General features: G+C 41.2%; 1 protein-coding gene across 1 annotated transcript in view; it reads right to left on the bottom strand.

Moving 5' to 3' along the window:
• LOC122789870 (adhesion G-protein coupled receptor G6-like) overlaps positions 1 to 13,702 on the bottom strand; it is a 189,934-nt gene that overhangs the window by 123,772 nt on the left and 52,460 nt on the right. The window contains exon 3 of the mRNA XM_044057304.1: positions 11,939 to 12,207. Within this exon, the coding sequence (XP_043913239.1) occupies positions 11,939 to 12,207 (269 nt within the window). The remainder of the gene's footprint in view (positions 1 to 11,938; positions 12,208 to 13,702) is intronic.

Genomic DNA, 13,702 nt, shown 5'->3' on the forward strand with positions numbered 1-13,702 from the left:
CCTGCAGATGGAAATGATTAAGCTTGCTATGCATGTGTCTGAGGCAGGACCGAGACTGGTCATGAGTGGTATTTTACCATCAAAGACAAGATAATTGGCTTTAATAATTGGATATGTAACTGATGTCGTCTAGTGGGTTTAAGTATGTGTCCGCTTGGAGTGAGATGGCTGACAAGTCATCCTGCGCCTCTCTTGCCAAGGTTTTCACGTTCTGGCTAAAGTCTTTTTTGCCCTTATAGTGTTTTTTTAGCCAGAGCCCATCTGATGAACATTCCAACCTAGTAATTTCTAATTTGTAACGCTTTTACTGTATTTGTGTTTCTTCCTACTTTTATTTTGCTGCCTGTTCTTAAAAGTACTCAATTGCATTTATTCTGCTGCATTTATTACAGATTCTTAGTAGCCTGATTAAATTGTAACTGTTATTCTAAATCTTTTAGTTTAAGCACTTGGGCTTCAGGCCAGTTATTTTACATTAAAAAAGGTTTGTGGTTTACACTCTTGTGGGAGTAGGGGGTAGATTCTGCCCTTCTGAGCTGGGAGTTGCTGGTTAAAGGCTATTTGTGACTGCTTATTTGAACTGTTTTTTTTTTCTGTAATTGGTCCGTCGTGTTTGTTGTAGCATAGACTAAATTCAGAACTGTTGAATCTAGCTTTATTTGTATAACTTGAGCACTAATCAAGGCCATCTTTCTTTGGAGAAGGTTCCCTGCACTCTAGTGGCAGGAGTTTGTAATTAGAACGTGTCTGATTGAAGACTGCTGGAACAGGGCTCAGTTTTCAGCTTTTTTATTGGTTAATTATTTTAATTTGTTTAAATCGGTTTTCTCTTGTTTGCTTCTGTTATATTTGTGTATGTATTTCTTCTGTGTTAAATTGACCTTCACAGAGTTTAAATATCTTAAGCGTAGCCTGTTTACAGGTTTTGCTGTATTCAGATCTGTTTGTGTGATTCTTGTGTTTCCTGCTACGCTATCTTGTATTGGCCAGGGCCTGCCTTCACTTAGTGGGAGTAATTGAGCTGGTTGGAACTCATCTGGCATACGGTGTTGAGCTCAGGAACAAGGGTTGATTGGTCAATTCCAGTGTTTCTATTTTTACTTTCATTTTTGTGGGTTTATGCTTGTTTGCCCATTGCACACTGCCACTGTGCTGTTTTAACCCTTTGCGAGGTATCTCGGTTGCATTTTTTCTCTTACCAGCACTCCTGTGTGAGTGAGGCCCTCGCCTGCAGCTACTGTATTGATTATATCCAGCCCTACTCACACCTATAGGTACTCTCCTCAGATAGTACCCACTCTACTATCCCTGACTGCTCTTCCACAGATTCTGATAACCATGGATGGATTTCCTATGGTTTCTCCTGTTAGTCTGGTTGATGGGGGCATCCTGAGATGGTGTAGCAACTACCTTATGTACACAGCCCTCTACTGCTACCACCTAGGAACACAATGTGAAAGATGCAATTACAGCAAGGATTCTAGGTTCTTAATGTATCAGTCACAAGCCACTGCATCTGGGACTGAGAGGGCTGTCTGCACAAACACTATGAACACCTAACCTCTAACACCACCCACATCTGTACAACACACTCCTACATATGGGAGGGTTCTCAACAAAAACATACCTAAACAAGAGAGACCTCCGAAGCAAAAACACAGATGCACATCACAACCCACAGCACCAAGCATCACACATGGTACACAGATCTGTGTCTCACAGCCTCTGAGTCCCAACCACAAACCCAACATACTAGTCATAGACTATTTGAGGCACACAGATGTGCCCCACACCAGGCTAGACAAGGAGAAAGTCCTAGTAAGTTGCTTATCAGGTGCTAGGATCCACAATATCACACACGCACTCAAGCTTCTTAACAGCAGGTACTGTTATGACTCTGTCATAGTCCATGCTGGTGTGAATGACTTGAGACATGCCTCTCTGGACTCTATGAAGAGAGACATGATTGAGCTCTCTGAATGTGTCCCAGGCAGGTATGTCCCTAGCCTTAAGCAGTATTCTACCATCCTACCATCCTAGTATCCTACCATGATACCGCAATACAAACAGAAAATGATTGACTTTAACAATTGGCTTAGTTTATGGTGTTATTCCAAGGGGATCCAGTACATGACAGCCTGGGAGGACATGACTGACAAACCACAAGAAATCCCAATACCTCTGAGCTACACACTCTAGGGACCTAAACCTTGTCACCACAATGAACAGAACATGCCGGAGGGATAGATTCCTGTCCCAGAGACTTCCCATACTCTGGAATAAACTACCTATCTATATCAGACAAAGCTCCTCATTAGCACTCTTCAAGAAAAATCTTGATTGGATGGGAAATAGGAAATTCACCCCGGGGATCACCTCTGTGGCTCTGCTCGACAGTGGCACAGGAAAATAATTTTCTTGGGTGGCAAAAGCCAGGGTACCTTTTCGGCTGGGCTTGTATAGGCCCCAGGGCCGGTAGCCTAGTACCTACCTATGAACAATGCTTTGCAAAAGATGGCCTTCATCTGTCTCCCCTGGGCTTTAGGTTTCTGGCAAAGGATCTTGCCTCCCCCGTAGTGCCTTTTTTAGGCAGTCATGAGCACAAAATTACCAACATGAAAAATGCTTAGAAATGAAATTTAAAGGTTATGCTGCGAAATGCTAGGAGTCTTAGCATGGAACTGCGCTCATTGCAAGCATTTATTGCCCTGGAGGAAGCTGAAATTTGTGCAGTCACTGAAACCTGGTTCAAAGCTGTGGAGAGCACCCCAACCTTACCAGTTTACTCATCCTACCATAATTTTAGACCTCCAATAAAGGGCTACAAAGCCAATGGTGGTGGAATTTCAATATTTATCAGACATGCGTCTAGGCTTGTCAAAAGGTATGATGCACAGGAGACCCTCAAAGTGCAGTTAACTGACAAAACACCTTTTCAAATCATAGCTAGCTACAGACCCCCAACCATTATTCAGGATGCTCACTCCACCTATCTCGACTTGCTCGAATCCATCAAGATTGAACCCTCTACCCTGACACTGGGTGACTTTACCTACCCAACCATAGAGTGGAAGACCTATACTAGCCCAAACATGAATGCTCGGATTCCTCGACTTCGTCAATGCCAGTGCATTGGATCAGCTTGCTGACACCCTTAAGAGAGGTGAAAAATATCCTGGACCTGGTCCTATCCAGCATGAGTAGCCACTGTAGCACCCCTACAGTGTCGTCCTTCCTGGTAAGTTGTGACCATAAAGTGATCACTTTTGAAGTTACCACCTCCCCTGATTCCTCGCTTCCCCTTCACTGGGTCAAACAAAAACTTTTCCAAAGAGGACTACAATCTCCTCAGAGCAGGTATAAGCAGCTTCAGCCACCTTCCCTTCAGTTGGTACTAGCACTAATGTCCAAGCCTACACCAAAAACTATACAAGCACCTACATAGCTCTATGGACTCTGCAATACCTGACAGGACCAAATCATCTTCCTCAAGGAAGAGTAAATCTGTCTGGTGGACAGCAGCAATAAACAAACTCCTATAATAGAAGGAAAAAAGTGCTTTGCATGTGCCCAGTTGGAAGCAAGCTCTCCTTTGGGCAAGCAAATAAGGTCATGGGTGAAATCCTCTAAGGCTAACCTTGAGTTCAAACTGGCCACATCCACCAATGACAATCACAAGGCCACCTTCACGTATGTCTGCAATTTCAAAGGCAACACCCAAATCTGCTCTGAAGTGGTGGTCAATAACACCACATACACAAACACCATAGATATAGCCAGCCTGCATAGATTAGATTCAGGCATTCTGAATCTAGCTTTGTTTGTACAACTTGAGCACTAATCCAGGCCATCTTTTTTGGAGAAGGTTCCCCTGCACCCTAGTGGCAGGAGTGCAGTTAGAACTTGTCTGAACACTGCTGTTTTGAGCTTTTTTACTGGTTAATTGGGTAATTTGTTTAAATCAGGTTTGCTACTGTCATATTAAAAAAAAATAAATACACTTTATGCATCGCTGCTTAGCTAGGGTAAACTATTCCTGGCGCCATAAAAGTCTGCTCTTCAAATTTTCCCTTAGAACTAGCCAGTTTTTTAGTTTTAGCACTCAAACCTGTTTGAGCTCAGCACTTGTTCTGAACTCATAAGCACTAAGCTGCAAATTACTGCAGCACTCAACTTTCCTTGCTTGTCTATAAGAAAAACGTTTTTAGTCCTTAATAAATAAGCACCTATCCAGGCATGTCTAAGGGTCTGCTCCCTGTGTTTTCTCCTGTCTACCTGATTAATCTGGGCATCTTGGAGCAATGTAGCAATTGCCTCGTGTACACAGACAACCCTCTCCTCCTACCACCCAACACTACAACCTGTGAGAGATGCACTTATATAGCCAAACTGGAAGCAAAGCTCTCTTCACCCAAGACTGGACTAGACTGTCAAGAGGAGAAGGTAAACACTTGCATCACACCACACTCCTCAAATAATCCATCAAAACCTACACCACCAAAGCACACACGTAGAAACACAAAACGCACACCTACATTCACAGGGGCTTGCAATAAAAATCTGCGTAAGCACGAGAGACCTCCAAAGCAGAAACACAAACAACCTCCACCCCTCAACACAACCCAAATGACACACAGACTACAAACTCAGTGTGCCACTCAACCACAGCCCGTAAGGCATAACAACGTACCCAACACTATAGTCATAGATGACTCTATAGTCAGGCACACTGATGTTCCACTCACCAGGCTAAACAAGGAGAAAGTTACTGTCAGCTGCCTGTCTGGTGCCAGGATCCGCCACATACACAAGTACAAATACGACTGTCATTGTCCATGTTGTGAATGGCCTGAAATGTACCTCCCTGGACTACATGAAAAGAAGCTCTCCAATCTTGTAGCCCAGGTAGGTATGACCCTAGCCCTTAGTAGCATCCTGCCATTACCCAGAATGATACCACAGTACAAGGACAAAATGATTGACTTCAACAATTGGCTAAGCTTCTGGTGTTATTCTAAGGGAATCTAGTATCTGCCTGCCTGGGATGACATGATCGACAGATCACAATGCTTTGCCAGAGATTGCCTGCACCTGTTGCCCTTGGGATTCTTGATACTGGCTAAGGCTCTTGCCACCCCTATAGTGTAATTTGAACCTTGCCTAAAAAAGACAAATTCACCACCGTAACAGGTACAAGCAAGCAAAATCTGAGGTAAATGCTACTCAATACTAGAAGTCTAAACCTCAAAATGCATTCACTCGAGGCACTCCTTAAAATGGAGAACATCGACATCTGTGCAGTTACAGACACCTAGTTCAAGGCTCCAGAGAGCACTCCTACATTACCAGGCTATAATTCATACCACACCTTTCGGCCACCTAACCTGGACCCAAACACTAAAGGTGGAGGTGTGTCCATATTCATTAAGGATATCCACACCTCCAGGCTAGTTGCTCAGCATAATACAGACGAGATTATCCCAGTGCAATCCAAATTGTAACTTGCTACAGATCCCCCACTATGTCCCAGGATTCCAACTCCTCATTTCTTGATGCACTGTAAAATAGTAGGGTACAACCCAGCACCCTAATAATGGGCAATTTCAACTACCCCACCATTAACTGGGAAAACAACTCATGCACCAACTCTTTTGCTCAACTTTTTCTGGAATTCATAAATTCCAACACCTTGGATCAACTTATCCATACCCCAACCAGGGGCAGCAATATCCTAGACCAGGTCATTGCCAACATGGGCGACCGGTGTTCCACACCAGAGGTCAATTCCTCGTTTGTCAGATCCGACAACAAGGTAGTCGCCCTAGACATCCACATCTCGCCCCCACCTCCCATTAGGGAAACCACCGTAAAAAATGTCTCCAAAGCCAACTTCATGCTTCTTAAGACAGAAGTGGCAAACTTCACGACACCCATGCAGACGGACAATAGAGGTACAACTGCTGAATCCTACACAAATGCACTTTATAATCACTTACACGAGTGCATGGATCATGATATCCCCAACAGAACCAAGATGCTATCCTCCAAAAAAAAAGCCAATCTGTTTGGTACCCTGCCATAAACCAACTCTACAACAGAAGAAAGAAACTGTTGCAAAAAAGAGTAACATCCCAGGATTGGAGGAACTCCCTGGTCAGCCTCAGTAAAAAGCTGAGATCCCTCATAAAATCCTCCAAAGCTAGTTATGAAAAACTCGCCACTGATTCTAAAGACAGCCATTAAGCATTCTATAGCTATGTCAAGAATCTCCATGGCAACACTCAGATCTGCTCCGAGTTAGAGCACAATGGCACTAAATATACAGAACCAACTGATATTGCCAACATCCTGGCGGATAGGTTCAGTGCTAACTTTACCCCCATCTCACCCCCAAAAGGGCCCATCTCTATACCAGAAGAATGCAAAGTTCCTGTAATCATGGCTGCACAGGTGAAAACCACACACACCAAAGCCAAGAACACAGCATCCATGGGACCTGACAACATCCCAGGCTGCGTTCTACATGAACTACAGAATGAACTGGCACCCCACCTAAGCACCATGTTCAATCATAGCCTCACCTCAGGCTTTGTGCCCACTGAATGGTGCACAGTGATGGTTATCCCAGTCTACAAAGGGGGAGCCATCATGGACCCTGGGAACTACCACCCCATTAGCCTAATAAGCCTGGTCTGCAAGGCCATGGAACGTATCATCATGGAACTTAAAACAAAGACGGTGGTAATCTCCAAACTCTGGACCCCACCCAGTTCAGGTTTGTAAAAGGCATATCATGTCTCTTAAACAGGATAGATGTCTTTGAAGCAGTCCCCAAAGCCGTAGACAAGGGTAAGGTGGTTCACGCAGCCTATCTAGATCTCGCCAAGGCTTTTGACACCATCCCCTACTCTGGACTTATAAGGTCACTAAACTAGGTATAAATCCCTATGTCACAAGATCAGTTGCCAACTTGGCTCACTGAGAGAACCCACACTGTGAAAGTAGCAGACTCCAAATTCAACTTCAGACCAGTGACAAGTGGAATACCACAGGGTTCAGCCATGGGTCCTCTCCTGTTACTTTTCTGAAGTACAGGCTAACACAGAAGGTCTTTGGCTAACTAAGTTTGCAGATGACTGCAAACTAGGAGCAATAACTAAAACTCCTAACGATGTGGACATCCTACAAAAGGGTCTCACTGAGACAGATGCCTGGTGTCAAAACCATGGCCTCAAGCTCAATGCCAAAAAGTGCATTGTCATCCCCTTTGGTAAAAACTCTGTACCATGAGCTACCACATAGGTGGTAGTCCACTTAACACCGAAAGTATGATGAGACCTCGGGACACAGGTGGACAGTAGTGTCTCCTTTGATAATCACATTGCCACAGTAGTCAGGAAATCCTACGTGGCAGACCTCATCACAAAAGGTTTCTCATCCAGGAAAAAGAGGTCATTGTTCCCCTCTACTCATCACACATTAGACCCATTATAGAGTACAATGCCCCTTTTGGTATGCACCTCACAAGACATTTACAACTGGAAAGGCCACAGAAATACCTCACAAAGAGGATTACTGCACTCAAACAGATGCACTATGCAGACCATCTTAAAAAACTTCAGCTTTACTCTGTAACATATTGCCTACTAAGAAGTGATGATCTGCCTAACATAAAAAGCTATGTCAAACCCAGAGCTGTTGGATATGCTCCACTTAAAGAAATCCTAATCCCTCCAAGCTACATGCTCTAGGGACCTAAACCTTGTCAGCACAATAAACAGAACATGCTGGAGGAATAGATTCCTGTCCCAAAGACTTCCAATACTCTGGAACAAACTACCTATCTATATCAAACCAAGCTTCTCATTAGCACTCTTCAAGAAAAATCTTGATTGGATGGGAAATAAGAAATTCACACTGGGGATCACCTCTGTGGCTCTGCTCAACAGGGGCACAGGAAAATAATTTTCTTGGGTGGCAAAAGCCAGGGTACCTTTTTGGCTAGGCTTATATAGGCCCTAGGGCCAATAGCCTAGTACCTACCTATGAGAAGGAAAATGCTTATAGGAGGAGTTATTCTACTTACCTTAAGAGCACACTTAAGCAAACTAACCGAGAGCTTAAGAGAACCATTAGGAATCTCACAGATGAGTATGAACTTAAAATAGCCATTAAAACCAAAAATACTGCAAATCTTTTTTTAACTATTAAAGTTAAGAACTAATACCCAACACTGTTTGAAGGTAGTCCATAATAATACTACACTGTCTACCCCAAAGAAAATGGCTAATATCCTTGCTAACAAATTTGGTGCAAATTTTTACTCCATCCATGTTTATAGCCACAGGTTCCACAATTCTAGCCTCCCCCTTCTATTACTATTGAACACATTCTCTCAGCCCTTTGAAAAACTACAAATATTTTATCCATGGGCCCTGACAACTTATCAGTGCCAATTATGGCCTTTCTGAACCATTGCATAACCTGTTTAACCTAAGCCCCTCCGCTGTTACATTCCTAAAGCCTGGAAATGGCCATTGTAATGCTATTACACAAGGGTGACCCAACTATGGACCCTGGTGACTACAGACTCATTAGTCTTAATAGACTCATATATTTAGGTATGGAGTGCATTATCTCAGACCTCATTAATCTGGTCCTTGGAAAATCTCTAAACCCTGGACATTCTAATTTACTTCACCAAAGAAAGGTCCTGCTTCTTTAACCTCATTAATTTCTTTGAAAAAGTAACTGAAGCAGTGGATAGTGGTCATGCAGTGCACACAGCATAGACATGGTCAAGGTCTTTGACACTTTTGCCATGTAGGCATTATTGACAGACTTGCAAATCTGAATATAAATCCTTATATTGTGCAATGCATAGCTAACTGCTTGTCCTGAGAGAACCTATGTGGGTACAGTAGCAGGTGACACTTCTGAAATAAAAAAAAAAAAAAAAAAAAAAATACCAGTGGTGTACCACAGGGCCTATGGTTAACTAAGTTTGCAGATGGCTGTAAATTTGGGTGGTGGTCAACCTTCAACTGACCCTCAATTGCTTTAACATGGCTTAGACCATGTTACCAATTGGTGCAAGAACATTGTTCTCAAATTAAATGTAAAAATTGTAAAGTAATTCATTTTGGTTAACAAAACTGTTTCACTTACTGTATAGGATATGCAATCCTCCAATCAGGCTCTACTGTAAGGGATCTTGCAAATGTTGTTGATTCCTTATTTGATAGTCATGTCTCCACAGTAGTTTTGAAAGCCTTTTATATGGTCCATCTAATTTCCAAAGGCATCTCCACTAGAACCATAGAAGTATTAATTCCCCTTTACTCGTATGTTATCAGGCCCATTATTGAATTTAATCCCCCATTTGACATGTTTTGTCTAAACATTACACAACTTTAGAGACCTCAGAAATTCATAAATAAAAAGATCAGTGGGTTCACTCTTAATTATCAGGAGAATCTGTCAGTTCTTTCCCAGAGTTCAATCTCTTACTGACTCCTCCATGGAAATCTATGCATAGTCTTTCATGTCATTCAAGATCTAGCCCTATATGACCTCCTATTCCTTCACAGAGCTAATGGTGCACAAACACCTTGGTTAAAAGAACTAAACCTTTATCAGCAAATAAATAAGACACATTGGCATGATTAGATTCATATCTGAATGTATCCCTCATCTCTGGAACAAACTTCCACCATATGTTTGACAGAATAGCACCCTTGCTGCCTTCAAGGTAAACCTAGATAATTGGATAGGCATCCTCAAATTCTCTCCTGATTTAGCTTGTCTTGCCCTCCTTGAGGCTATAAGGAAATTTTGAATGGGGTTTTGGGCTATGCTTGAAGTAGTCGGGAGACTGATTGCTTAGTACTTACTTACTTATAAACCTATAATTTACTGTTCTGCACATCTTCCATGGATAAAGCCTTCATTCATCATACTAAAGTAGAGATTGTTACTAAATGATTAGATCCTCTAATCAATAAATGCTTTTTGTCTCTAAAAGTTCAGTAAACAATAAAACACAATGATATCCCCTCACAGAGAAGTTGCTAGTCCTTCCATCTTTCCAAAATGTACTTGAGAATCAGAGAACACAAGAGTTTGTGTTTAATGTCTTCTTGCTAATCCATGTGTTCCACATTCTCCTTTTTCTAATGTTCTATCCAACTCAAATTGATGATCACGTAAGCCATGTTGCAAGTCTGCTTGATAAGCTTCCAGGTAAAATCATAATCTCCCCCTCTCAAGTTAATCTTATTTTCTCCTCTTGGGAGTAGCACAACCATCAGAGGTAGAAAGTTTTTTGTCTCTAAATGATCCTTTGCTACCAATATCCATATCTTCTACTGATAACCTGTTAATCGTGGCTGTAGCTACCTGATGGGTAGTGTGCACAGCCACCACCCTACTGATAACCTGTTAATCATGGCTGTTGCTACCTGATGGGTAGTGTGCACAGCCACCACCCTACTGATAACCTGTTAATCGTGGCTGTAACTACGATGGATAGTGTGCACAGTCACCACCCTACTGATAACTTGTTAATCGTGGCTGTAGCTACATGATGGGTACTGTGCACAGCCACCACCTACTGATAACCTATTAATCATGGCTGTTGTTACCTGATGGGTAGGGTGCACAGCCACCACGAATGTGTGCAACAATTCATCAGTTGATCTAGAAAAGAGATGCATATATTTATCCACTGACCATACTGTCTATGCCCATTGAATTACACACACACACACACACACACACACACACACATGCACGCAATTTACTGGTTTAACTCCAAGGTAGTGGATATTCAATCTACGATGTCCGAATGGGGAAGAATGTTTCTGAAATGAGTCCACCTCAGCTTGGGGCTGTCAGAATCTGTTCTTCACCTAGATAAGAGCTTGTGGACTATGCCCTGCTACATGCCCTGTCTGATCCGATAAAGAATAATGCAATTAATACACTCTGTAGTAGTCAAAATGTACTCGCTGATTGGAAACGGAAATTAGCATACCCATTGTGAATTGTTCACAACTGGGATAAGTCCATTCACCACAACTGTGTACACTACAAGCAAAAATATAAGAAGTTCGCTTCATAAAAAACGTCTGTCTAGTGGTATGTGCATGTCTTCCCCTTCTATTTCTGTCAGTATTGGAAACTAATCATGCCAACAGAACAAGAAGGTAAAGATGTACAACATGGGTGGCTCACAAGAAGCAAACTCCTTGTGCCTTTTCACTCCTGCATTTCACTGATGTATTGCACAAGCATAGGGACGTGCATGCAATATGCACATGCAGTACATCAGTAGGTGACATAAGATACAGACAGAAGCTATAGTATCATTATATAATTACATTATTGAAAGAAAAGTAAGCAGCTTCTTTCTTTTATAAATAATGTTGTATAATATCCAATCATGTCAGTAGGTAATGATGGGATCCTACCCATGGTCAGCTTTATTTGATCACTCAGACCTTCTCTCTTGATCAAACCAGTCCAACACTAGGGAAATTCTGCATTAACCGCACTCAGTCATGGGCACATTACTGGCTACAGTGAGAAATGTAATATCTGTTTGCTAGATCTTATCTTTTTCCTAAACTGTGACATCTGCAGCAGATTATTATGTAAGAAAAGGATCCATGTGGCTCAGCTGTCCTATATAGTAAACAAATTAAAGCAAGCCAGCAAATGAATAACTATCCCAACTATAAAATGAGCTGCAAAACAAATGGTCTTTTCCATGAAGTAATATAAAATGAAAACTGCCAGTTGTGTTTTCATTTCGTCCTCATGCTGTGCCATAACCTAGATTTCCTGGAACCCGATTACTGAGATCTGTGTAAGAAAAACCATGAGCACATTTTAAATGACACTATACAAGCTATACATAATTCATGATTTTACTTACCCCAGCCAGCAATACAGAACTTTATTATGAAATTATGGATGTAAGTGTTAAAAACTTTGACCAATGCAAAATACATGTGAACAGCTTCTAGGCCCATCCAGGTGAATGAAGCTAAAAGGAAGAAATGCAGAAACACAGCTACTGATATGCAGAGACTGGAGTTTTTAAAGGAAGCCAGCCAAGAGTTCACTAGGTACATGATGTTCAGCCACAGCAAAGCACTACAAAGATTCATCAGGATTTTGGAAGGGTAATCTCGTCGAAGTTTTCTGGAAGAAAAAAAAAACATAAATCCACTGACGCACTCTCTTCATTCAGCAGCAGTAGGAAAATTCAAATACTTCTCTCAATAGTTGGTTTACTTGTTTCTGTAGTTAGTTGCCTGCTTCCTTATTTTTGTGAATTAATATATTTCAGTTGAATATTGGTTAATTTTTTTTTTTTTTTTTTTTTTTTTTTTTTTTTTTGAGACGTGCTGAAAATCTCAATTAGTTACTTAGAGATACAGACCACACACAATGAGCTTATATTTTATTCTGATAAATTTAAAATCTCCATTCTTCTAAGATAATTTATAACCTGAAAAGGCATGTCTTCATTAATCATAAATATATGCACGATAAGGTGTTGCACAGCTGGACATAAATGTAACTTGAGATTTGATTTAAGGATTTGACAGTTGTTAGACTCGAAAATTCCCCATTTTAGAGATGGGATTGCTGAGAGCACCATACCTGTATCCGTTATTTCACACAGATACTGATAGTTGTATGGTGCTTGTAGACCACAGACAACTTTGAGATTTGGTTGAGAGTCAGATTTACAAATAGTGGGCACTTTAAGCAACTTAACTTACACATTGTAGATTATTCTTCGCTAGGACCAATTAAGTTGTGTGACTAGAATACATTGATAATATTCTGAGACTTCTGTTACAATTTTTGTGTTCTTGTATGCAAGCAAGTAGTTTTTTTAATCAAGTTTTAGGTTTGTCAAATCTGAAAAGATTATATGTTTAAATTTATTAGCTTTGGCGGTGTAATTCAAGAGGCAAGCGTATGATGATGAGATTGTGGAGTATTGTATATTTTGGCTCTACAGTGTACATTTTGTGGGTCTTTGGCATGCTGTCTTACATATAAATAGCAACCTTTAGGTCACTGTCTGGAAGAATACCAAAGTGAGTAATAGTTGTTATGCTTTCAAAGTTAAAGTAATGACTAACTTTTAGCATCAGATTTAGCCAGTCACTCTCTTACATTTTCTCTGCCCTGTATAGCCTCTAGCTCTTGTGAAACTGCTTCCTTCAACTCTAATACTGTTCTAGAAAACAAAACTACAGTAGCAAAAGAAAGGGAGGGAGAGAAAAAAGGAATAATTACATCAGTAGTAGTGAGCTATCCCAAGAGAAGGTGGGTAGAAAGGAGAGAGCAGGAGGGAAACTATGAATACAGTCAAATTAACCATGGAAATGCAGCACAGTTATAGACAATATAGCATAGGTAATGCAACACAGTGTCAGACTGCAGCACATTAGGAAGAAATGGCTATTATACACTCCATCAAAAGGCCCTGTTAATTCAAGAAATAAAACAGAAACCACTTTTGACTCTCTCAATATTCACCTTTTATGATCTAGCAATGAAAACAGGGCAGTGTATTCTCTGAGGTATGCCTCAAAACCACACTGAGCTAGTTCAGTGATTTGGTTGAAAGGTATACTGTTCTGTAAAATATTATTGCCAAGCAAATAACTTGGTATTT

The sequence above is a fragment of the Protopterus annectens genome, chromosome 15.part0, assembly GCF_019279795.1.
Source record: "Protopterus annectens isolate FY-2018-M chromosome 15.part0, PAN1.0, whole genome shotgun sequence".
NCBI classification, from domain to species: Eukaryota; Metazoa; Chordata; order Ceratodontiformes; family Protopteridae; genus Protopterus; species Protopterus annectens.